Genomic DNA, 26,102 nt, shown 5'->3' with positions numbered 1-26,102 from the left:
ACTCCGCCAGTATCTGCCAAGCAAATCCAGGCATTGACCCAAAAGGACGCTATGTTGGTCAAGCTACTTCACGGCCTAAATGGTGACCATAAGGGCGCCCTACCTTGGACCTAAATATCAGGAGTTGAGTATAGAGGATGGCATCATCTTGTGGGGAGCCCGGGTGGTGGCTCCACGTCCAGGCCAGCGACCAATACGAGGTCCAGAGGGAATCATTGATTAATCTCACTGTGAGGGTTGTTGAGTATGAGTTCTCCTGGTAACAAGCAGTGGCCTGCCCTGTTGGAACTCGCTACCTGAGCGTTTTATATGGCAGGACCAGGACTGGGCCTGCTGAACAGTAGTCTCAGTCAGGGACTAGTGTGTGTGCATCATGGTAGTAGTTTTGCTTTACATTCTGAAATAAACTAGTAAACTATGTTCCTTTCCAGTCAGGCTTCCTGAGTCATTACAGTTATAATGAAAAGTTTAGAATTGTATTTAGTTTTAATGGCCTTGATCTTACAGTTGTAATGAGATGAAACTTTTAGCATTTGTCATCATTGTTCTGTGAAATGGACAGCAACCTCTGACATCAGAATATGCACAGTTAGTAGCACATTTATTCAAATTCTCCCACATACAAATCAACTCATAATATTTGACTTGATGTGAACTTTAACTTTTTATGCAACTTGTCTTGCTGTAAAAGCCCTTCCAAAAGTTCTGCCTTGTTGAATGAAGTGTAATGAGACTTTAATGGTCTACAAGTCATAATTAGAACTGAACAAACTCTCTGGCCCTGAAGAATGGTTATTTGTGAAATGTCATATTTCATGATAATCGCCCAGATCTTCTGGTGTCTGGATTGCCGGAGACCGGACATGTGACCCAAATGCATGTCCAGACCGACGGAAGTCCCAATGCTTTGACTCTGGGAATTGCCTGTGAGGTTTGAGTTTCTAGCCACCCGAGCCCCTGCTACAATCCAAAAACGTTTCTGGGCGGGATTTTATGGCGTCGCTCGTCCCAAAACCATAAAATCCTACCCGAGGTCAATGGACCTTCCCATAATCCGCCCCTCACCTGTTCTGATTCCCATGGTTGGTGGGCCAGTGAAATTCCGGCCTTTGTCTTTGAATTAGAATCAGAGACTTCAGGCAGTTCTGACTTACTTACTTGAATAGTTACCTAGGAAATGTTGGATAGAAACTTTCTAGTCTAACTCTTGGTTAGCTATACAACTCACACTGACACCCCCCCCCCCCCCCACCCCAACCCCAGACCCGACAGACACTATCACTATTCTCAACCTGACTTCTCCTGTACCCAACCTAACTGGCCCCCTTCATGATGCACCCTCCTGACTACACCCTGAACCCACTCACCCACTCACTCATCTACACGTCTCATCCATCTTACCCACCTATCAGCTTTTCCACCTGACCTCCCACTTGCCAGTCTACCCATGCCACCCTCCCACTTCACCTGCCACCCTAATAATGTCACATGCCAACCTACCAACCTAGTACCTTGCCTACCCTTCCCATGTACCCACATACCCAGCTTACCCTTTCCCTCATTCATTCATTAACTTTCACACTGGATATTTAAACTTATGGCAGCGAGAGCAGTAAAATAAGTATGCGTCTTCTGCACTATTCCCTTCACTGTTCTCTGCGTGGATTCCTGCACAGATGAGTTCTTCTGACTGCTGCATTCAAAGTCAGAACTTTTTAAATGTATTCAGATAAGTGCGAGTTTTTTGTCTGATCAGCATCAGATGCAATAGTTCCAAAACTGATCAGAAGATTTGGGCCGATAATTTTATAAAAATATATTTTTAAACTTTATTGTAGTACAGTTCCTACCTTAATCTGATGTGCATGTCCCAATCTCTCTTTCATATTCTGTAGGATTATATAAAGTGAAAATAAAACTGACATGTTACTTCCTGGTTTGCTGTCTGTGAGAATTCTGTGATGTGATTAGCTTCTAAGCCTACTTGACGTTATCATTGATACCGGACACCAGAGATCCCCTGCAACTGGTACTAGAATTAAATTCATTTGGGGAAAGGTGTAATCCACACCACAGAGCTCACTAGATCTTTGCAGCAGCTTCTTTCAAGGTTACTTCATCGCTGAAAGCAAAATCCAGGCCATTGACTTACCATGCGCAATCATTATTATAATGAAAGTAATTCCTTATGGCATATGGAGACGTGGGTGGGTGAGAAAATGGAATTTGTGCTGTTCAAAGTACTGAGACAAACAAATGCTTAAGATTAAGATTCCCAGTAGCAAGAGAAATGGTGTTTTGTGTAAAACGGACTGACCTTGCTATTGATCAGATTTTTTTACAAGTTTTAAGATACTAATCTGCATCTTTTGTTTTGTTAAATAGAAAATGCTATGCCCAGCTCTTCATTACTGCATCATTTATAGTGTGTTCAGTCTCTCAGGTTTAACATTGAATAAGGCAATTTCTCTTTGGGCCTTGTCGCATTATTTAAGGAGAAAATGAGGGATAATGAGCCAGTGTTTGTTTTACACCTCCACCAATTTTCCATTAAAGGCAGTGAAAATTAATATTAGAAGAGGTATAAACTGGGCTGCCAACTTTCTTTTGCCCACTTTATATCATTGTACAAAGTCAAGGTTCACTCCATGGAGCGTGAGTGATGCAGCAAGTCTCAAATGAGGGAAAGCGATGGCCTTGTGGTATTATCACTAGACTATTAATCCAGAAACTCAGCTCATGATTCAAATGAAGTGTTGCCATTTCCCTTCAATAACATTGTATTAAATAAATAGTTCAAATCCCGCCATGGAAGATGGTGCAATTTGAATTCAATAAAAAATATCTGGAATTAAGAATCTACTGATGACCATGAAACCATTGTCGATTGTTGGAAAACCCAATTGGTTCACTAAAGCCGTTTAGGTTCACTAAGGCCGTCCTTACCTGGTCTGGCCTACATGTGACTCCAGAGCCACAGCAATGTGGTTGACTCTCAACTGCCCTCCAAGGGCAACTAGGGATGGGCAATAAATGCTGGCCAGCCAGCGACACCCACGGATGAATAAAAAACCCCTGAAATTCCTGACTCTAGATTCATAGAATCATACAGTGCCCTTCGGCCCATCGAGTCTGAACCAGCCCCCAAGAAGTGTCTGAACTCCCACATAATCCTACTTGACCCTTACCCTTGAATGTTATGGCCTGGCAGATGCTCATCCAGCTACTTTTTAAAGGTTGGGTTTATACTATTACTGCAGCTTCGGCACCAGGCGAAAGCAATTTATACTGACACGACAATTGGAATGCCAGTGTGTCCTTAGAACAACCATGAACAATGCTCAAATGGAGTAAAGTATCAAAGAAGACACACAGTTTGATATTTTGTACTTTGCCAGATAAATGTGAAAAATTCCTAAATAAAAGGTTTGTCAAACATCATTTGCTGATTAATATATTCAAACCCAAAGCTGCTTTCTTTTTCTTTATAAAACGTTGCACCTTTGTACATAACATTTGATGACTTTTCCGTCAGCAGCCACACTGTTCTCTGGTTGTTTCTAAATATAATCAGGCACTGTAATGACAGTGTAATGACAGGAAAGTAAATATTGATTTCCTAAGTATTTAATCGTTTTTATTATAACTGCCCTCTATGTCAATATGGAAACTTAAAAGGGTTATTAAGTGTGAAAGTATTTGGATATTTCACCCACATCAGAAATCTTCCTGTGGTGAGTGATTGCTGCATCGTATTACTGCACATCAAGTGTTTGCACCTCTCGCTCCAGGTTGAGGGAGCATTCAGTCTCGGCTGAGTCATTGAGCCAGGGAATGGTAGTAAGAGGTTACCCCACAAGCAGGCAAGGGAAATCAGAGGGTGTGTTAACTCAGTCTTCTATCCAGAATCTAGCAGCCAGTTAAGAATGGTAGAACTGTTGGGAGTGCCAATAGTAGGAGGTCTAAGGGTCTTTATGTGGTCCTAAAAACGTTTGTCTGAAATACACAATCCTTTTTTTTTATTATTTGAAAAACCTTTTCCTATTTATTTAATACAATGTTATTGAAGGGAAACGGCAACACTTCATTTTTCTCCGCACGATCAAAGCATTTGACTTTTCTCAGATTCCTTGTTGACACGCTTAATATTCCGCGTCAGTAAAAAACAAAGGACTTACGAGTGTTCGATAATGTAAATTGCAATGTGCCATATGTGTACTAAACCGACCTGCTGAGCTAAACCTTTTGTGTAATCCCTTTTTCTGTTTCCAGCTAGCTGATCAATTGTAGATAGACATTACATTGTGTTTTACCACTGAATTTAATCTACATGTATAAAATGAGGCAACATTTGACATTCATTATTGTATTAAGTCTCAATAGTACACCTGACGGTTGAGCATGTGTTCCTACATTATACGAATGCTTTGGACCTCCTGCCAAAAGATTTTTTTAGTGCATATTGTGTTGTTTGTACTAATCAGGCTGAAGTAGCATTAGTCGGTCTTCTCATCTTTTAATTACAGACAGTTTATTGTCTGTGCTGACCCAGTTTCTGCACAGCACGCCAGGCTTAGCAATCTCCGTTAATTTAATTTGGCATTTCATTCAATCAGGCAGACTGTGAGCATGATGAAAAAATTATTTTAAAAAAACTCGCTGTTCATCCTTAATTGATGTTCCTATCAGCCTTTGTCCTTGCCAGGCCTGGCGATTATTTGCCACTCAGTTGAGCAGATCTAACCAACTGTATTTTCTCCTGTGGAAACATTATAATTTAGAATTCCGATTCGGCTTTTGAAAATAAATTAGTGCAAGTCCACCATTATGCCCGTGGGGAGTATATTTTTCCCATCACCCATAGGTGGGGGCTGAACTAATCCCAGGAGCATGGGTTTTCTCGTAGTGCTTCTGGGTCAAAGGTCATTTTGAGCTTGTTGAGCTTCAGCGGCTTTGCTGGTTTGGATAATGGCTGTTTGTCCAAAGCAGGCCTTAAGTTTCAGGTGAGGGCTTTTCTGCAGATTCCCTGCTCTAATGAAGCCACCTGTTTTACCAAATGGCATGAGGCCCTGTTTTTTTTTACCCTTATCCGTGCACCGTAGTGTTAACATTGTCATCGAGTTTCTTATTTCTCCAAGGGAAACAGTAATTAATGGACACCATTCACAGCTGATTAGCCGTAGTTCCTCCACTAATTACATTCACACACTTAACTGTTCAGCAGACATTTTAAATTTGCTTTTCATTTCTTTCTTAGTCCTAAACTAGTTTAGCTTCCTGAGATAATTATTCTTACATCTATTTAACTGAAATGTTTGGAGTGCCCACCTGGTCTGTGTTTCGTTTCACCTGCGTGGTCTGGAGACATTTAAAAGGGAATAAACCAGACAACCAAAGTCTGCTTTTTAACCAGAAGCTGCTCCCTCCTTCCCTGCTTTGCTACTGTATGATTTCTATGCTTCTCTTTTTTTGAAGGTTGTTTCAATTGATTTTCATTATTCACAACCAAAACTTCAGACTTGGGTCCTAGGCCTGTTTCTTGCCCAGGTCCAAATCTGGTTTTGGACCCAGGAAAACATGGGGGACCGACATTGTGTACAGTTCAGGATATTATATTTCCAAGTCCTAATGCTAGTCATGTCAAAATCACATCAAGTGAATGAATTCCCATGTAGAGTCATACAGTTCAGAAAAGGTCCTTCGGCCCATCGAATCTGCACTGACAGTATCCACCACTAAAGGCGCGCTAATCCCATTTTCCTGCATCTGTCCCATACCATGACTCAATTAAAAAATTGCTCAGTTTGTGAAAATAGACTTTTGTAAGAATCAACCAGTTGATAATTTTATATATGTTCCCGTGCCTATGAGAATTTTTTAATAAGCCTTGCATTTCTAGCACTTTTCATGACCACTGGACGCAAAGTCGATAAAGTGCTTTTTGAAATGTAATCACTGGGGGAATGTAGGAAATGTGACAACTAATTTTCACTCAGCAAATTCCTGCAAACAGCAATGTGATAATGACCAGATAATCTGTCCTTTGTGATATTGACAGAGAGAGATATTGACCAGGATACCAGGGATATCTTTCCCACTACTTTTCTTCAGAATCCTGCCATGGCATCTTTTACATCGCCCAAGATGGGGTCCCGGTTTAACGTTTCATCTGGAAGACAGCACCTCAAACAGTGCAGTGCTCCCTCAGTGCTGCACTGTAGTGTCAGCTTCCATTTTTGTGTTCAAATCCTGGAGTGGGACTTGAAGCCAGAACTTTGTAATTCAGAGGCAAGTGTTCTACCAACTGAGCAATGGCTGACACACCAGAGTGAAATATAGTGCTTAGAAAATCCTCCTCATTACTTCCATGGCCAGTAGAATTATCAACTCCCCAGGATTGTCCTGAGGAGTCCTGAACAGGCTGGCTGAGTGGGCAAATGTTGGCAAATGCAATACAATGCAGTGAGGTTATCCGCTTTGGTGGCAAGGAAGGTCATTGTCTGAATGGTAGCAGTTTCGGAAAAGGGGAAGTGCAACGTGACCTGGGTGTCATGGTGGAACAGTCGTTGAAGGTTGGCATGCAGGTGCAACAGGCTGTGAGGAAAACTAATGGCATGCTGGCCTTCATAGCAAGAGGATTTGTGTATAGGAGTAAAGATGCCTCTCTGGGGCATACAGGGCCTTGGTAAGGCCACACCATGAGTATTGTGTGCAGTTTGGTCTCCTAATCTGAGGAAGGACATTCTTGCTGGTGAGGGAGTCTAGCGAAACTTTACCAGGCTGATTCCTGGAATGGCAGGACTGACATATGAAGAGAGACTGGATCGACTGGGCTTGTACTCACTGGAATTTAGAAGAATGAGAGGGGATCTCATAGAAACATATAAGATCTTGATGAGACTGGACAGACTAGAAGCAGGAAGAATGTTCCTAATGTTGGGGAAGTTCAGGACTAGGGGTCACAGTCTAAGAATAAGGGGTAAGCCATTTAGGACTGAGGTGAGGAGGAATTTCTTCACTCAGAGTTGTGAACCTGTGGAATTCTCTATCACAGAAAGCTGTTGGGCCAGTTCATTAAATATGTTCAAGAGGGAGCTGGACATGGCCCTTGTGGCTAAAGGGATCAAGGGGTATGGAGAGAAAGTGGGAATGGGATACTGAAAATGCATGATCAGCCATGATCATATTGAATGGTGGTGCAGGCTTGAAGGACCTATTTTCTATGTTTCTATTATTGAAGATAATATGACAACCCAGGAAAAAAAATCATAACCACAGTCTTTGTATTGTTTAGATAATAATTAGTTCTAGGAGTATTTCAGATGGACAGGGAGGATCTTTCCCTTAACAGTCCAAGACTATTCCAATTGGGTATCAAAGAATGCAATTTGATTTCAGTTGGCGTGGGAAGGTACTGTATCTGGAGGATGGACCAATAATGTGAGTGTAAAGGCAGGGAAATTAGAGGTGGGAGGACATTCCAGGATTACAACCAATCAGAGCTGGCATCCTTAATGCTCTTTAGGGAAGGAAATCCTGCCAGCCTTACCGAGTCTGGCCTACATGTGACTCTGGATCCAATAGCAATGTGATCGACTCTTAGCTGACTTCTGAAATGGCTTAGCAAGCCACTCAGTTCGAGGGCAATTATCACAACTGTTACGGTGCCAAAGGAGAACTATTTGGCCCTTTGTGGCCTGTTAAAGCATCGATAATAAATGCTGGCCTTCTAGCGATGCCCACATCTTACCAAAGAGATAAAAAAAAGCCTAAACATCTGTGATAATTTTGATCTGCCAACATTGATAGTTCCCCAGACTGGTTTTCAATCACTCAAGTTGTACTCTTGATTGTTGGTATCACATGTCGAAATAAAGGGATCCAAAGACTGGAGCTGGAAAATGATGCAAACTTTATAATATCGCTCCTTCCATCACAGATGGATCATTTTTGCATGAGGTGAATGGGTTTGCTGCAGCTCAGAGCTGTCCTCTTGTGGAACCGTGAATGTTTATAAATGGCTTTAGGTTTATCTTTTCCTTGAGTGCAGCAGAATTGGAGAAGTTAGGAATACTGATTGTTATTGTAGATTTACTGCCAACATAGTCATTCTTGCCACTTCCAGCATTGCTCCCATGGGCAACGTGTGGAAAGGCAAATGATAGAATCAAAGAGACAAAATAAAATGGTTAAAGGTTTGCTAACTGCTCGCTAATGACAGCTGAAGCCAGGTGGGGAGAAACACATGCAGATTTCCTCAGGGAGAATAAATTTGGAAAGGTAGTTATTTAATCCAGTCCTGCTTGTTGTCAATTTGTGAACAGCAGGGCGTAATGTGCATATGAAAAAAAGAATGATACACATTTACATAGCACTTTGGAAACATCTCAACGCACACTGAATTACAAAGTCACTCCACAGTCATGGTGCTGTGTGCAGATTTTGGCTCTATCCTGAAGGAAGGAATTTGAAGGAATAGGGAGGACACGGTATCCAAGAGAGGGAAGGAAGAGGCACCAAGCATCTTGCCCAGGAGATGCCATAGGGAGGCCTACACCACATGGACCGCACCAACTGACCATGCAAAGACCAGGTTTGCACTTAGCTTTGGAGTCTCCCCTTCTCCCTCAGCAGGTTTTACTGGGTGGAACCTCTATGGCAAATAGTTCAACCAGAACACTGTTAAAACTTCCTTGTGGTGAGATCTGGCCGATTGGATCCCAATTTGCATATATTTATGAGGTGCTACCTGAGTCACCTCAAGTACTCAATGTTAAAACAGTCACAGAGAGGTATTCAAGTGGCAAAGCACACGGCACAGTTTTAACTTCTGCTCTGCTTGAGTTACAAAGGGCAGAGGGAATTCAGCTCCCCCAGTCCTCACCACCCCATTCAGATCCTGCGAAGAAAGGTCACTTTCATTAGAGCATGACAGGGTCATGGAGCACAGGCAGCAGAGATGGGAGGGCGTGCAAAGAGGGAGAAGGAAGGTGAGGGCTCACAACAAAAAGCAGCACCCACTGATTATATTTGGAGAGCATTGCGCTCACCTCCATCTTAGCTAGGAGCAGTGACTCAGGAAGCTACATCTCACCAAAGAGGTAGTCACTGAATTGTGCCAAAATGCAGGGTGAGGATGGCACTACCAGTGTAGCTCACCATGGTCCTCCAACTCTGTACCAGTAGATACCTCCCAATAGGAGCAGGTGACATTGCCAACCAATCACAGCTCGCTATCCATTGCTGAATCGGAAAGCTTTCAAAGGCCCTGTACATCTTCATGATATTTCTTACCAGAGAGTAGCAGGAGGATTGGGTACGTGGCTTTCTCAGGATAATAGGATTCTCAATGGTTCAGAGACCCATCGATGTATGTTCTGCATACCCCACAGAGATGGATCACAACCATAATGTCTACCATACTCTGAAAGTGTAGTATGTATACAACCTATAACAGGGCATTGTGTCAGTGAGTTCCCATCATCCTGACAGCAGCCCATGCCACTTTCATTCTGCAGACTCAGCCATACTCACCATATTTGTGTCACCAAGACAAACCAGAGGCAAACAGCTGGTAACGAGGGCTGCTGGCTTTAAAACTTGGTCATAGCTCCTCTCTACCACCAGAATGTGTGGATAGTGTGCTGCTTACAATGAGGCACCTGGAAAAAACCACTGGCATTCTGAAACAATTGTTCCATCACCAGAACGACTTAGGCAGAGGCCTCCTGCACTTGTTCGAACTTGTGGCCAAATTCTTAGTGATCTGGTGCATCCTCCACAACCCGACTGTCAAAAAGACGCAGCCACTCAGGAGGAGGAGGGATAAAAGAAGGAAGCATCCAGGATTCCTTTGTTCTGGACTGGTTGCCCCGGATCTTCGCTTCTTCTAAAATCTTATAACCCCATCACTGTTGCTTAACAATTTCCCACTTTTCAATCCTTTGCTACAGTTGATCACAGCATCCTTTTGGACAAAGTCCTAAAATAAAAGGTACCTCAAAAAACCTTTCTATTTTAACTTCATCCAACAATACATCCAATCGTAAATACAAAGCTACACCCTTGTGAATCTCCTTATTGCCTAACTTCTGTGTGCCTTTGCCTGGTCTGGTGTTCCTATGCAGTGCCACCTTCTTGGCTGCAGCATGGCTAGAAGGCCTATGGCTATCATTGGGAGAGACTACGCATGGTCTTGCCTTCTGTGGTTCTGCCCCAGGAGGCACAGCTTCAGATAGTAGTACCTCAGCATGGGCCTCAATAGTCAACAGGAAGGACAGTGGCAGTATGAGTCCTGAGGCTGTAGCACAGATCATTGAACCAGAGAACATGTTGACATTTAAAAATGAATGTTTGAAGGAAGGGGGAACAAAATAAGTGTGAGAACAAAGTGAGCAATTGGGGTTAGGACTGCAGTCTCTTGCTATATTGATGTGTTTGATGAAATAGAAGCGTGAGGACACTAAAGTAACTTTCCTTCAGAAATTGTACAATTTGTTAAAATGCCAAATTAATTCAAATTTTATTTTTTGCAATCCACATCAAAGAAGCAGTTTTTACAGACTTGTGTTTACTTACATTACCTTTGCAGTTTGCTTCAAACTGTCAAAAGCTTTCCTGAAGTCTTCACAAAATCTTGGGAGTTTATGAATCAGGGTTGACACACTCAGCATCCCGATTCAGGCAAGTTTATATTGCCTGTGATGAATGGATTAGCCTGTTAACCTGAAAGTGTCATCAACAAGGATGCCAAGGTCACAGTCTGAAAACTTACAGTTTACGAACAATGCACCCACCCTTCTGATTACTGCCCCCGTGTATACTGATGGATTGCAATCAGTTGGCAATAAATATTCGTTAAGCACTTTGTTAGCTGCTTGAGAAGACTGGGGCTGACTTTCAGTGCAGGTACATGTGGACTAGTCTCTCCATTCCTCACAGGTAAGATTTATGTATTGAAGTGGTATGAAAGCACCAAAGGGAGTCCTGGAGTACCTGCCAACATTGAATGATGAGTCTTCAATAAAATCATCACTCTTTAACTCCATGTACAGGAAGAAAATATATCCATTAATACCTACATGTTTAAGAAACGCTCATTCATAATAATGTGGGATGTACATTAATTTCTCAGCTGAGGAACATTTCTACACTCAAACTAAAACCACAGTAAGACTATTTTTTCAAAACTTTTCTAGTTGCAAATGTTAGTCGATTCTACAGTCTGATGATAATTGGACTGGCACTGGGCGTCTATAATTTTCCAGGCTTCTGTTGAGTGGGCAATACTATGGTGCCCTTCTCATATGTGCCAGCTGCTTATCTCAGGCACGCAGGTGATTTCACCCTTGCAGTTTTGCATGGAGCTAGCCTCCCTGCCTCAGTGGACTTGGGGTTTGTTTTGTCAACAGTTCCACAAGATAAGTTACCCAGTTGAGGTTTCAGACCTTCAGGCTTGATCAGATGATCTAGGATAACACTTTAATCTATATCTGATGGATTTCTATGCATTTCAGGTAGGTATTTTTTTCTTAATTCATTGAAGAGGTAGGTTTCTTATTCAGTCAAGGAATATGGGCTTTGTGGGTAGGCCGGCACTCATTGCCCATCTCTAGTTGCTCTTGAGAAAGTGGTGGTGCCTTCTTGAACTGCTACAGTCCATGTAGTGTAGGTACACCCATAGGTATTAACACAGTATAATTCCATAAAAGGAAAAATTGAAAGGTGTCCTACCAAGATTCTTCCCTCTGTTAATGCCTAAAATCGTTTTGATAGACACTCTAATAATTATTTGTGGAGTCTTGCTGTGCATCAGATGTTTACCTACACCATAGTAGTAATTCACTGTACATCAAGCAATTTGGGATGTTCTGAGTGAAGTGGTAAGGTGATATACAAATGAAGGTTTGTTTTACTTGAGTGTGTTGCTCTTTTAGTCTTGATTTAAAAGTACATTAATTGGTACGTCAACTTTTTTGGCCAATTGTGTAAATTAAATTGTTTCACAGGATATAATCTGAGCCATACTATTCTTGGCATAATGACTCCCATAATTTCACAGCAAGCCAAAAAATGCCCCATGTTGTTGCAATATTGCTTAATTACAAAGCTGCCTATCTTGCTCGTTTACATACTGCTAAAGTTATGATCCTGTACTTAAATTACATTAATTTCATGGGTTCACTTAATAAATATATCGCAAAGTGTCAGTTTGCATTGGTTCCACACAGTGTAAAAATGGGAATGCATGTTGCACAGGCCAGAAGATGCTATATTCCACCATGCAATTGCCAACAAGAAGCTTTCACTGTTTTGTTGTTAAAAAAAAAGGTAGTCTTAAAAACCAGAGCAAATATTATACGCCACTTGGCCATCCAAAGAAGCATCACTCATGCCAATGTGTAGGTCACATTGAATTTAATGGTACATTCTTTTGAGGCTACATTTCAGCATGTTTAGCAATAAGAGTGCCACAGTCCAGTCCAACTTAAATATTTTAAAATGTGCACCATTACTGGACTAGTTTTGCATCTGTATTGTCAATAACATAAATGATGTGAGAGTTAAATATTCTAGGTTAATTTACAGATAAACCTGTTCCTAAAGTCTTTGCAGAAATAGTGTCAGGCAATAGACAACATCTTCATTGAGAATGCATTTGTGTTGAAGTGCTTACTAAGTTATAGACTAAAGCTAAGTTGTAACTTCAAACAAGACTGGAGTTAAAACAAATGACATTTTTAGTACTTAGCCACTTAGCAATCAATACATGCACCAAATTCAAACTAGAGTAAATGGTTGTGACTTTTTTTAACCAACTATTCAAGAAGTGTCAGATTTACATATAAATCATCAATTTCCATTCACCAGCATTTGTAAACATTTTGAATGGCTCTTAAATAAATTCAGTGTTTTGTGATTCAGATTGAAATCAGCATTGCAAAATAGTGATTATAGTTCTACATAATAAGGAACATGGAAATCCTCTCGCTCCTCAGTTTTTCTAAGTCAATTGGTAGTTTGTGGAATGACACTAAACCATATTCCTTTTTCTTTTTTCCCTAGTTTGCAGGGAACAATAACTACATGAACATGGCAGACCCAAGCCATGCTTTTGCAACAAGCAATGAGGCAAGTGCATTTATTATTCTCAGTTGTTTTATCTCTTTGAATATCCATTGTCTTGCAGTGCTCTGCCTTTAAATTATTGGTTGAGAAATTGGGATTATTTTACAGGTGAAAAGTGACGCTAAACCGTCCAATTTGCCATGTGGTGTACGTGTAATCATTCCACGCTGGGACAGTATGCGTGCCTGAAACCTGCATTCAGCACTTTTCGTATTTTAGTCCAGGGCACATTTCCTGTTTCATGTCCTTGTCCCATATTAGATCGCAAATGACCTTCGAATGCACAATGCTTTTACCCTTCAAAGACCTAAAGCAACCCAACCAGAGGTTCTTTAAGGGCCTGTTGGAAACTGTCACAGAAAATGTAACTTTTCTCATGTTTATCTGAATATGGAGCTAAGAAGGGGTGATCTGTCAGCGACTAGGAACTGACGTGAGCTGAGTGTTCACACCGGCTGGCTTTGTCCTCTTCTGGCCGGGTGTTCTACATCTGGGGTGTGATTGTGTCCCCAGTGCGCCCCCCCGCACCATAATGACATGTGGCTCTCTTGTACGCCAACTTTAGTGCATGGTCGTTCTTGCATTCAGATGTTACCCAATAAACTCAACTAAACTAGGGGTGGCACCGTGGTTAGCACTGCTGCCTCATAGCTCCAGGGACCCTGGTTCAATTCCGGCATTGGGTCACTGTCTGTATGGAGTTTGCACATTCTCCCTGTGTCTGCATGGGTTTCCTCCAGGTGCTCCCGTTTCCTCCCACACTCCAAAGATGAGCAGGTTAGGTGGATTGGCCATGGCAAATTGCCCCTTAGTGTCAGGGGGATTAGTAGGGTAAATATCTGAGGTTACAGGGATAGGCCCGGGAACTGTTGTCAATGCAGGCTCGATGGGCCGAATGGTTTCTGTCTGCACTGTAGAGATTTTATGATTCTTCTATTCTAGCTTGAAGTGGTTTATCCAGAACATAGCTGCACCATTTTCCTGTATATAATTAGCTGAGATTGTGTTTATATACTGTCACACGGCATTATAATTAATATTGTTCTGGGATTTTGCCTTCAGCAAAATTAGTATTAAGCATTAGATAAAAATGCCATAATCTGTCGTAAAGAATATTTAATTAACAACAAAATCCTTGTTGTTTTTGTAGTGACAGTCGCAGTAAGTACTGTGTAGTGCATGTTCAGAGAGTAATTCTTACTCCACTTAGTTAATTAACAAACAGTGATTTTTATGGGTAAGATTAGGCGGGTTTCAACCTTTAGAATAGAAAGTAGGTTGTAAAATAAAGATGAGGAAGATGAGGAGTCTGCAAAGGCTATAGATAGTTAAAGTGAGTGGGCAAGAATTTGGCACACAGAATATAATGTGAGAAAATGTGAGGTTGCCCATTTTGGCAGGAAGAATAGGAAAGCAGAATATCAAGTGAAGAGAGACTGCAGAATGCTGCGGTACAGAGGGAATTGAGTGTCCTTGTATATGAGCTTTAAGGCCCCTGATATTTGGTGATGTTCCTCTTTTTTTAAATTAATTTCCTTCAAAAATGACTTCTCAATAATGACAGCTCATCAGCTGCTGAATCCATCATCTGTGCATTTGTTACCGCAAAACTTGATGGTTCCAATCCTGGAGCAGAACCTTCTGACCTCGGTGGAATCGAGTACGGAGGCGGGAAGGTGTGCATATTGCACTGACAGCCAGTATGCCAGTTTGTCCTGCCTCGATGGGAGGGTAGCTAATTTAGGATTTATAAAGGCCTATTATTGGAGGCCAAATAGAATTTTTTAGTTAGTCTTTTTTCAAGAGAAAAAAGACCCAGGCTGTTGATCTTTTCTTGGCATGTATACTTACACATATCAGGTATTGCTGTATGGCATCTAAGTCCTGGGGCCTACTCTGCTGGCATTGACCCCAATGGTCATCTTGTCCCATTGCCTTGGTGATATCTATCTGGAGGGTCTCCTGACCCCCTGAAAACAAAGGATATCTCTCTTCCAATTCCCGCACTCAGATCTCCAGTGCAGCCTTGGAGCCTGCTCTCCTCCCCCCTCTTGCCAATCAGTCCTCTTGCAAGTCGGATACTCTTCCCAAGCCACTTCCAGGATCTGTTGCATGAAAATGTCCTTCCTCTTTAAGAGGTGCAAGTTGGCTTTAAGTAGTGTGGGCTAGTTTTAAGTGGTGCTAACCTTGCACAGGCTTGGTCGTCCTGCTGGTCCTCAATACCACATTTTGCATTGGGCTGCATGCTGCAATGATTTAAATGCTGAGGTATTACAAAGTTTGTGTGTTGCCTTCAGCAGGAGTGGATTAATCACACATCGCAATCCCTGCACTCGTTTTCAGTAATCACACTATTTAACCCCCTTAAAATGGTATTCAACTGTCCAGGTACACAAATGTCCAGGTACACTAAAAACTAATTCACAGGTACAGTACTAATCAAAAAGGTTAATGAAATGTTGGCCTTTGTCTCAAGGAAGTTACGCTTTGGTTGTGTAAAATCTCAGCTACAATCCATCTGGACTTCTATATTCAGTCTGAGCACTGCCCTCAAACTCTGATTACCTTCCACTGACTTCAGCAGGTGCAGGGGTGATCTAATTGAGTTGTTTAAAATGATTTAATAGAGTCAATACAGGAAAGTTATTCCCTGTGAAAGGAGCATCTGGAATAAGGGGTCACAGTCTTAAAACTAAAGCTAGGCCATTTCAGATGTGAAAGCGAGAATTCTTTTTACACCAAAAGTAATGGAAATGTGGATTCTCTTCTCGAAAAGGTGGGAAAATTGAAACTTTCAACACTTGAGTCTGACATTTTTATTAGGAATAGGTGTCAAAGGACAGGGATCAAATGGAGTTGAGGTACACACTGGCAATGATTGCATTTGATTGCAGAACATGCGTGAGGAGTTGCATTGTTTACACCCTGTTCCTGTATTCTCCGTGTATTCTTATTTTGTAGTTCAAATGAGTTGTTCCACTATTTTGCATTTGCTTTTAATAATACAAGAATATGTGTGTGGAAGGTGTTTAGTGTTAGATGATGTGGAATGGTGCCCTGGTGCTATTCTCCTTTCCCTTTGCACGAGATCTGTGATTGTCTATATGAAGGGACCTCCCAAAGAAGTCTTTCAAGAACTTGCTTTCCATTCTAAAGTATGTCTGTCTCATTCCGTTGCACCTTCAAGATGATCATCCAGGAATGCAAACACAGCTCAGCGGTCCTACATGTGTTTGCTGGGTTTGTCCTGTCATGCAAAGCCAAAAGGCCCAGATACAATTTAGGAACCAATGGCCTATTTCTCCCCCTCTGCATTTATTCTGCTATTGCTTCAGTCTTTAGGATGGTCACAAATTTCTTTGATCGGAGGCCACTGCACTTCTTACAAAATCTCTGAATTTGATGGTTGTCTCACTTTGTTTTCAAGCACATCAAATTTGAACATAATCGCCTTTTTGCAATTTGGACTCCCAACATGATCATTTGGAGCATTCTAGAGAGATGCTAAGTTATCCTCATGGTGGCACAGTGGTTAACACTGCTGGCTCACAGTGCAAGGGACCTGGGTTCGATTCCTGGCTTGGGTCACTGCCTGTGCATGTTCTCCCTGTTGGTTTCCTCCAGGTGCTCCGGTTTCCTCCCACAATCTGAAAGACGTGCTGGTTAGGTTCATTGGCCATACTAAATTCTCCCTCAGTGTACCCAAACAGGTGCCATAGTGTGGCGATTAGGGGATCTTCACAGTAACTTCATTGCAGTGTTAATGTAAGACTACTTGTGACGCTAATAAATAAATTTAAACCAACGTGTGTCCAAGATTTCCCACTCAATTACCTTAAGGTTGGTGGTTCTATGTTTTCTCTGGCTCTGGGCAATAGTAAATATTTTGTGGTCAATTGTCTTTGATACAATTTGAGTCTGGTGCTTTTCCCCTCAAAGTGGTAGGGCGCTGTTCTGGATGCTTTCATGACAAAGGAAAAAGTCTTGTTGCATCACTACAGCTGCCGGCGCACATCCTAAATATTCTGATTTATTTATTTATTGGTGTCGCAAGTAGGCTTACACTAAAACTGCAATGAAACTACGGTGAAAATTCCCTAGTCGCCACAGGGGAATGTTCAGGTACACTGAAGAAGAATTTAGTATGGCCAATGCACCTAACCAGTACGTCCTTCAGACTGTGACAGGAAACTGGAGCATCCGGGGGAAACCAACACAGTCACGGGGAGAATGTGCGGACTCCGCACAGTGACCCAAACCGGGAATCAAACTCGGGTACCTGGTGCTGTGAGGCAGCAGTGCTAACCACTGTGCTACCATACCACCACAGGGTTAGAGAGAAGAGCAAGCAGATGTCCCATCCTCTTGCATTTTCGTAGCACCAAAAGGGCCTCCAGAATTTCTACGCTGTTATCTCAAGTTCAGCTGGGACCAATTTGTTGTATCAAGAGGCTTGCAATGGCAGAGTTTGGTGTCATTCCATTTATTGTGCAATTAATAACTATTCCGAAAATAACATTGCTAATGGGCTCAGGTTGCATGTGCACTCCACTGGGTAATAATTTGTATCTGACAAATATAGCAAAACAAGGAATATATTAAATTGATTTTATAATTAAGACACAGAGGAACCCTGATCGATATGCAATTTGCAAATTAGTTTTTAAATATAAACACAAAATATTTACCAAAACAGTAGTAAGGATTCCTCAGTGACCCAGGCCGATTGTACTGAATTGCTAAGCCTCACAGACCTGTGCTGAGTTAGCTAATATCAGCTGGAACAGCACATGGGCATTACAAATCCCTCACCTCAGGTTCGGTAAGAAAACAATGGGGTTTGGGGTTACCACACCTGTCCATTATCCAACAATCCTTCCTGAAGGGGCATGTGTGCATGAAGATCAAACCAAACTTGGCTGTGATGTTGACTGTAGTCAAAAAAAGCAATCATTGTGTTATAATCCAGGTCAGAAACTCCAAGGTGCTTCATGGAGTCAGCTTGGATCATACATTTTGGCATGGGTAAGCTTAAGATATTTCACTTCAGGTATGATACAAATGACCCACCAGGGAGCTTTTATCAAACAAAGTTTATTTAAAAATACAGTCAACACATAGAAAATTAGCAATAACTTTTACCAATTGCAAACAAGAAGAAAAGAACCACGATATTGTATAAAACTTAACAACCAAATGCACTGTTCCACTACAGCAAACATCCTTACAAACATACACACATCCCAGGTTTGGAACATAAAATAAGAATGCTCCCATGATGCTGGAACTTGCAGCTCTGCAAAACTTGCTGCGCATTACTCCTTTGGCTGGAGAATTGAAACTCTGACTTCTCCATTCTGGAATCCCAGCAGACCTCAAGGTAGAGATAGAGCCACTGCTGGCCTCCAGCTTTTAGCCAGCAAACCACTTCAAGAGACAGGGGCAATCCTTGTCTCTAGTTACTAGCCATCCAGCCACCAAGAGCTAAATTTCCAATACCAAAGAGAGAGGCAGAAACACTGCTGTCAGTCTGGATTCCACACAACTTCTAACTAGCAGCAGCCAAAACTGAAAGTGAAAGAACACTTGGGAGAGAAAAAAACTGTCCCATCTGACCTGTCAATCATTCTTCCCACAACAATTCAAAAGGTCGTAAACTCCCAGAGAGTGCATTAGGCCCAGATTTTAAAAATAAACAAAAACCTATTTAAATCAGTTAATTGATAAAAGCAATAAAAAGACATCTAATCGGGCAGCCCGTGCCATGATGAAAAAACATAGCTGCTTATAACTGCAGAGGATATGATTAAAAATAAATTTCTTAAAGACACAGTAGTATCACAGTAGCCAGACTGCGATTGGCCATTTGGGTGAATAGTGTGACCATATTTCAGCCAAGAATCAACAAGTTCAGGGGAAGATGAAAATAAACTGGTTGGAAAATTGACAAAAAAACAATGGTTCAACATTTTCAACTCAAGAGTAATATTGGGGTTCCAATTGAAAAAAAGGCATGCTTTTACTCAAATTAAAAGAGTTGAGTGAAGGTCTGGGAGGTTTACACTTGAGTTTGAAGTTTCTTTGGTAGTGTCACAAGTAGGCTTACACTAACACCGCAACGAAGTGAAAATCCTCCAGTCGCCACACTCTGGCGCCTGTTCGTGTACACTGAGGGAGAATTTAGCATGGCCAATGCACCTAACCAGCACATCTTTTGGACTGTGGGAGGAAACCAGAGCACTCAGATGAAACCTGCACAGACACGGAGAGAACGTGCAGACTCTGTACAGACAGTGACCCAAGCCTGGAATCGAACCTGGGTACCTGGTGCTGTGAGGCAGCAGTTCTAACCATTGTGCCGCCGTGCCGCCCGACCCTATCCTCGTCTCTATCCAAGCCAATGTAGTAATAGGAGTAAAAAGCTACGATCACTAGGATTGACAGTAACTGCTCAAATGGCTTAAGCTGAAGAGGGAACAAAAGACACGGTTTTTCTTTGGTCCCAGACGTCTTCGTTATGATGTCCAGAGCTTGTCTGTAACAAGCAACATGATGCTTCATTCTGCATTTTTAAAAATGTATTTGAATTGCCAACCACTTTGCAGCAGCTGCTCAGCTGCTCAGAGACCATCATGTTCCAGCTGTGATCATTTATTGCGTTGGACATTTTTTTTGTGGAGAGCTGGTTTAATGATTGGTGAGTGAGTGAGATTAGGAGTAGGTTGGAGTGGTTAAATCAGGACAAGTTCAGAGCAAGCCAGGAAGCCAGTTTTAACCTGCTGACCTAAGGTGGGCAAAGGAGTGGCCAGTCAACCAGTTCCCAGGGGATGGGTTGGCAATTTGAGTATGCTAATGAGGTTTGTTCAATCTTGAAGGGAGTCATAGAATCGACAGTGCAGAGAGACACCATTTGGCCCACCGAGCCTGCACCGACAAGAATCCCACCCAAGTCCTATCTCCGTAACCCCACATATTTACCCTCCTACTCCCCCTGACACTAAAGAGCAATTTATCATGGCCAATCAACCTAACCCGCACATCTTTGGATTGTGGGAGGAAACCGGAGCACCCGGAGGAAACCCACGCAGACACAGGGAGAACGTGCAAACTCCACACAGACAGTGACCCGAGGCTGGAATTGAACGCGGGTCCCTCGCGTTGTGAGACAGCAGTGCTAACCACTGTGCCACCATGCTGCCCATGGTTAGGTTTTCTAGGCCACAGGAAACCTGACAACTGAAGGCAGACAAACGCGACTCTGAAGGAAAGACAAGTACTTTTACAGCACTGCCTGTGGTATGAGGAGGAGTAGCACTAAACCCCTTCCCAGCACCCAAGCTCCGCAGCATCCTACTTTACCCAATGCAAAAAACCATGGAGTCAGGACTGGACCCCTCTGAGGTGGGGGAATCAGATTCCTTATACTGAAACAAAGCCCTTTCCTTGGGATCAAATATCAAATCCCACTCTGTGCTCTGGAATGAGCTCCAGCACTGGGATCATACCCACTCCCCTCCAGAGTCAGGAAATTGGAATCCTTGCCCATCCTCGGGGTCACAGCTCGGACCTACCTAGTGGTCCTCTAGCCTTCCCCTGCCAAACTGGAGGACAATTCTTTCCAATCGGGCTGACTTCCTTGTGTAGAACCTGTCAAGCAGAAATGGCACATGCCATGCACATAAAACTCCTCAGCATTCGAGGAAACCTGGGCTACCAAACCCAATCTGTTGTAACAATCTGAAATGTTATCTCCCGCCTCGCTAACCCACTCTAGTAAAATTCAGGCATTGGTGTTTCACTCCAGTCCCCCATTTCTCAAAATCGGAAAGGTGTTTTACTTCAGAGTTCAGATTAGTACATCTTGGTTTGCACAAAATGAATTAATAGGAATGACATTGCATTCCAGATTACTTTGGAAATGTCAATTTTCGAACGTTTATCAAATGATGTCTCCAGCAATCCACTATTAAATGAATCATTGAAATGGCAATTGGTACTTCGTTAAGGTTAGCAAAAAATGTTCCTTTAATTTTGATATATTGAAATTTTTGCGGTCCTACATGTATTTGTTTAAAGATCAAAAAATGCCACTGCATACCTTAATTGCCATTAAACATTGATTTTAGAAATAGTGAAGTGAATTAAACATTTTGTACTTTAAGATTCATCGAGTCAGAATTGGTGCTTCTCCAGTCAGTTAATCATTTACTACTTACCATTAAACCTTCTCAACAATTGTACTACTTCCTGGTTGAAAAAAGATTCACTGTATTGTACGTGTCCTGTATAAGGTCACAATGAACAAGCCTTAATTCGTTCCATTTTGCAGTCAGTGCATGCTGTGCCAGTGCATTCAACTGATGAATGCTGAGGAGTATATGTTCCTCTTTAAACAAATGGAGAGTTGATTGCTCTTAAATTGTGGAAAGAAAGATGAACTCAAACCTAAATGGAGGATGGGTGCCATTTTGTTTCCAAATTTGCAAAAGAAAACAAGACAATTATGAGACAGCAAGTTCTCAGTATGGGAGTCCCCCCCCCCCCCCCCCCCCCCCGCCCCCCCACTTCCCCTTCCACAAACCACAACTCAACTCTGATCCCTCTGATCATAGAATCCCTACAGTGCAGAAGGAGGCCATTTGGCCCATTAAGCCTGCACCAACTACAATCCCTCCCAGACCCTATCCCTTTAACCCCATGTATTTATCCTGCTTGTCCCCCTGACACTAAGGGGCAGTTTAGCATGACCAATCCACCCAAACTGCACATCTTTGGACTGTGGGAGGAAACTGGAGCAGCCGGAGGAACACTGGATGAACGTGCAAACTCTGCACAGACAATCACCCAAGGCCGGAATTGAACCCAGGTCCCCGGCGCTGTGAGGCAGCAATGCTAACGGACATTTTTTTTTGGTGTGGACACTGTTTCTGCCTGTCCCATCGCCCTGTGCTTATTCACAGTTGGAATCTGATTTAAGACTTGACATTCCTATCTCTTGTCAGATATCCAGCCTCTGGACTTCCCGAGCCGGAGTTTGGCTGCAGAGGCAGGATTCAGGAGGTGGGTTTGTTTCTGGGTTGCAGACCCACCCCTGTCGGGAAGCAGATAAAGCTTCCAATTTTGATGGTGGTGAGGGATTTATAGATGAGGGGTCGGGAGTGGTGGCCAATTAGTGACCATGGCGTGGGGGGAAATGGAGGCAGGGCACCAGGGAAGCAGGCCACATCCTGGCCTGACTTGACAGCCATTACCCTGGCTGCTGCCTGCATGTGGTTTGTCTTTTTAAAAAAAGAAAGCACGTGAATCTTCAAATTGCAGATTGAGTACTGGAACCAGGGATAGGGTAAAGAAGTGTTCATGTTATTAAAATGTCATTGCCGTGGATTAGATTTTCTTCAAAGCTCAATTTGTTTTCAATCAAGTGAAACCTTTTTCATGCTGTCATTTCTGTTCCTGACAGGCTAGAGCTGTTCAGCCTTTCACAGCTTCCAACAGCCATCCATCCCCACAATATTTCAGGACCATAGAATGTTTTATTCATTCATGGAACATGGGTGTCACTGGCTGGTCAGCATTTATTGTCCATCCCCAGTTGCCCTTGTTCAGAGGGCAGTTGAGAGTCAACCACATTGCTGTGGCTCTGGATTCACATGTAGGCCAAACCAGGTAAGGATAGCAGATTTCCTCCCCTAAAGGCACTCGTGAACCAGATGGGTTTTTCCGACAATCGACAATGCTTTCATGGTCATCAGTAGATTCTTAATTCCAGATATTTTTTATTGAATTCAAATTCCACCATCTGCTGTGACAGGATTTGAACCTGGGTCCTCAGAACATGAGCTATTCTTAATTAATAGTCTAGTGATAATACCGCTAGGCCATCGCCTCCCCATGTAAGGTGAGCTCTTTAGGATCTGTTCAATGCGCCTAATTAACAATGTGGGCAATTCCACTTTACTGCCCTCCCCTGCTCTTTCTCCCACCCTCACAAGAATTGGCAAGGCCAGAAAGAGAAGGTGGCATGCCATGATGCATGACATTAGTACCATGTTTGTCCACTGTTCCACACAAACCCGATACGGTAACAAAAACTTGTGTCCAATTTGCATTGAAGAAATGTTATTGGGTTTGAGGTGTTCTTTGGGCTTTCCCAACTATGAATATTCATTGTGACCAGGGAAAGGCTGTTGTACAAAACTCTTTGGGATGTTGATATTTAGCTCAATTTGTTGATGGCACCATGGCAGGTAGGAAAGTAAGTTGTCATTAGGCGATAGAGAGTCTGCAAAGGGATGTAGACAGTACAGAGAAGGTTCACTCAACTCATTCCTGGGATGAAGGGCTTATCCTGTGAAAGATTTAATAGGTTAGACCTCTACCAGTTGGAGTTTAAAAGAACGAGAGGTGACCTTATTGAAACATACAAGATCCTGAGGGGACGGATACTGAGAGGGTGTTTCCACTTGTGCGGGGAGACTAGAAATGGGGGACACAATTTAGAATAGCAAATCTCCCTTTTAAGATGGAGATGAGAGAAATTATTTCTCTCAGAGGGTAGTTAGTCTGTGGAATGCTCTTCCCCAAAGAGCATTAGAGGCTAGGTCATTGAATTTATTCAAGGTGGAGATTTGTGATAGACAAGGAAGTTATAGGGGACGGTGCAGAGAGGAAAGTGGAGTTGAGACCACAACCAGATCAGCCATGATCTTATTGAATGGCAGAGCAGGCTGGAAGGGCCAAATGGCCTATTCCTGTTCCAAAGTCCTGTGTTCCTATTTACTTGTTGATTGTCTTTATCTGAAGCTGAATGCACATCTCCCACTAATTTTGATTTGGATTGTCTTCATGATTCTGACTTGTCCTGGTCTCTTCACACAAAATTTCCATCTACATCATTGATGGGCTGATTTTATCCTATCGCTTTTGACAGTAATGGTATGTGAAGATGGCTGCTCACGTTCATAGTAGAGTGGCGGCACAGTGGTTAGCACTGCTGCCTCACAGCTCCAGGGACCCAGGTTCGATTCCCGGCTTGGGTCATTGTCTGTGTGAAGTTTGCTCATTCTCCCCGTGTTTGCGTGGGTTTCCTCCGGGTGTTCCAGTTTCCTCCCACGTCCAAAGATGTGTGGATTAGGCGCATTGGCCATGCTAAATAGCCCCTTAGTGTCCCGGGATGCGTAGGTTAGAAGGATTAATGGGGTAAATATGTGGGATTGTGGGGATAGGGCATGGGTGGGATTGTTGTCGTTGCAGACTTATGGGCCGAATGGCCTCCTTCTGCACTGGAGGGATTCTATGGTACTTCCTGATGTGCTGCCACTTTGACTTAGTTTTCTGAATTGGTAAGGCCCTTGCAAAAGCAAAACTGGAGAAAGCGAGGAAGCAGTAGAAGACCAAAGGACAACTCAATATCTTGTAGCAAAAGATGCAAGAGATGAATGACTTTACTCTCCAAAGTAGACTGCAGATTGCTGTTGTCGTGTGAGATGTCACCACATAAGCTGCAAACGGATTCCTCCATACTTTCAGCTGTGGTGCTGAATCTCTTTGGCAGACCTTTTCAATACTAAAGAACAAAGAACAGAACAAAGAACAGTACAGCACAGGAAACAGGCCCTTCGGCCCTCCAAGCCTGTGCCGCTCATTGGTCCAACTAGACCATTCGTTTGTATCCCTCCATTCCCAGACTGCTCATGTGACTATCCAGATAAGTCTTAAACGATGCCAGCGTGTCTGCCTCCACCACCCTACTTGGCAGCGCATTCCAGGCTACAATAACAACATGTGTTTATGTAGGATTTTTAACATAGCATTTCCTGGCTTACAGCAGTCAGGTCCAACAAAACTTATCACTTAGCCAAATGAGGGAAATATTAATACAGGTGACTAAAAGCTTGATCAGAGAAGTAGATTTTAAGGAGCATCTTAAAAGAGGGAGAGTTTGAGACTCAGAGAGATGTAGGGAAGAAATTCCAGAGCTTTAGGGCCTATGCAGCTGAAAGCTTGGCCACCAAAGTTAGAGTAAGGACTATCATCAATGCATAAAAGGCCAGAATTAGAGATCTCCGAGGGCTATAATACCTAATATAACAACTTGTGAAAGTCTTCTGCCGGAATTTTACCGCCTCACCCGCTCGAGGTTCCGGGGTGGGTGTGCCAGTAAAATTCCAGCCTTCATCTCTGTCCTATTTAGCGGAGCTGGAGGTGACATTGTTTTCCAACGAGTTTTCTTCTGGGTTGCCCTTGTAACAATGCTTACCACTACATGCATGTTGTGAATGACACATCAGTCACGGAACCCTGTGGCTCATTAACTGTCCGGCGCTTGGGAAAGTTGGAATCAATTACAGAACATCCTCATCAGAATTGTCCTTCTCTGAGGCTATCTGCAGCTTCCCGATGCCTGGAGGAACCGAAAAGAAATAGTGAAGGTTCAAGTGTTATATTGGCGCTGAGAAGCTGAGCATTAGCAGGTAAAAAAGTGAGAAAATATTGCTTGCAAAAGTGAAATTTGCTGAATAGTTGTTGAGATGAATGAAGGCTTGCAGATTAAATGCAAACACTTTGCTCAGATAAGGCGCAAACCTAACCCTGCTCAGCACTTTGAGAATAGCAAATTACTGCAGATGCTGGAATCTGAAACAAAAGCAGAAAATGCTGGAAAATCTCAGCAGGTCTGACAACATTTGTGGAGGGAAAACAGAGCCAACGTTTTGAGTCTGGATGACCCTTCATCAGAGTTGAAGACAATAGAAAATAGGGTGATATTTACACTGTTAGGGTGAGGGGGGTGTGGATTGACAAATATGTCATAGACAAAAAGACAAAGAGAATATAAATGGTGGTGATCGTGGTTAAGAAGGGTGCGAATAGCGGCCCATTAAGAGACCAGAATGTGGCAAAGCAAAGATAAGCAGAGTATCAAAGGACAACCTGAGACAGGTAACAGATAGTCCTAGTGGAGTGGGGAGGCC

The 26,102-nt window shown here is 42.7% G+C and overlaps 1 protein-coding gene across 1 annotated transcript in view; it reads left to right on the top strand.

The window, feature by feature from the left end:
• Positions 1 to 26,102, top strand: part of tox3 (TOX high mobility group box family member 3) — a 116,492-nt gene that overhangs the window by 54,512 nt on the left and 35,878 nt on the right. The window contains exon 2 of the mRNA XM_078210260.1: positions 13,066 to 13,131. Within this exon, the coding sequence (XP_078066386.1) occupies positions 13,066 to 13,131 (66 nt within the window). The remainder of the gene's footprint in view (positions 1 to 13,065; positions 13,132 to 26,102) is intronic.

This window comes from Mustelus asterias, chromosome 4 (genome assembly GCF_964213995.1).
Source record: "Mustelus asterias chromosome 4, sMusAst1.hap1.1, whole genome shotgun sequence".
Classification (NCBI taxonomy): domain Eukaryota; kingdom Metazoa; phylum Chordata; class Chondrichthyes; order Carcharhiniformes; family Triakidae; genus Mustelus; species Mustelus asterias.
The sequence above is the reverse complement of the archived record's forward strand: the minus strand, read 5'-3'. Positions and strand labels throughout refer to the sequence as shown.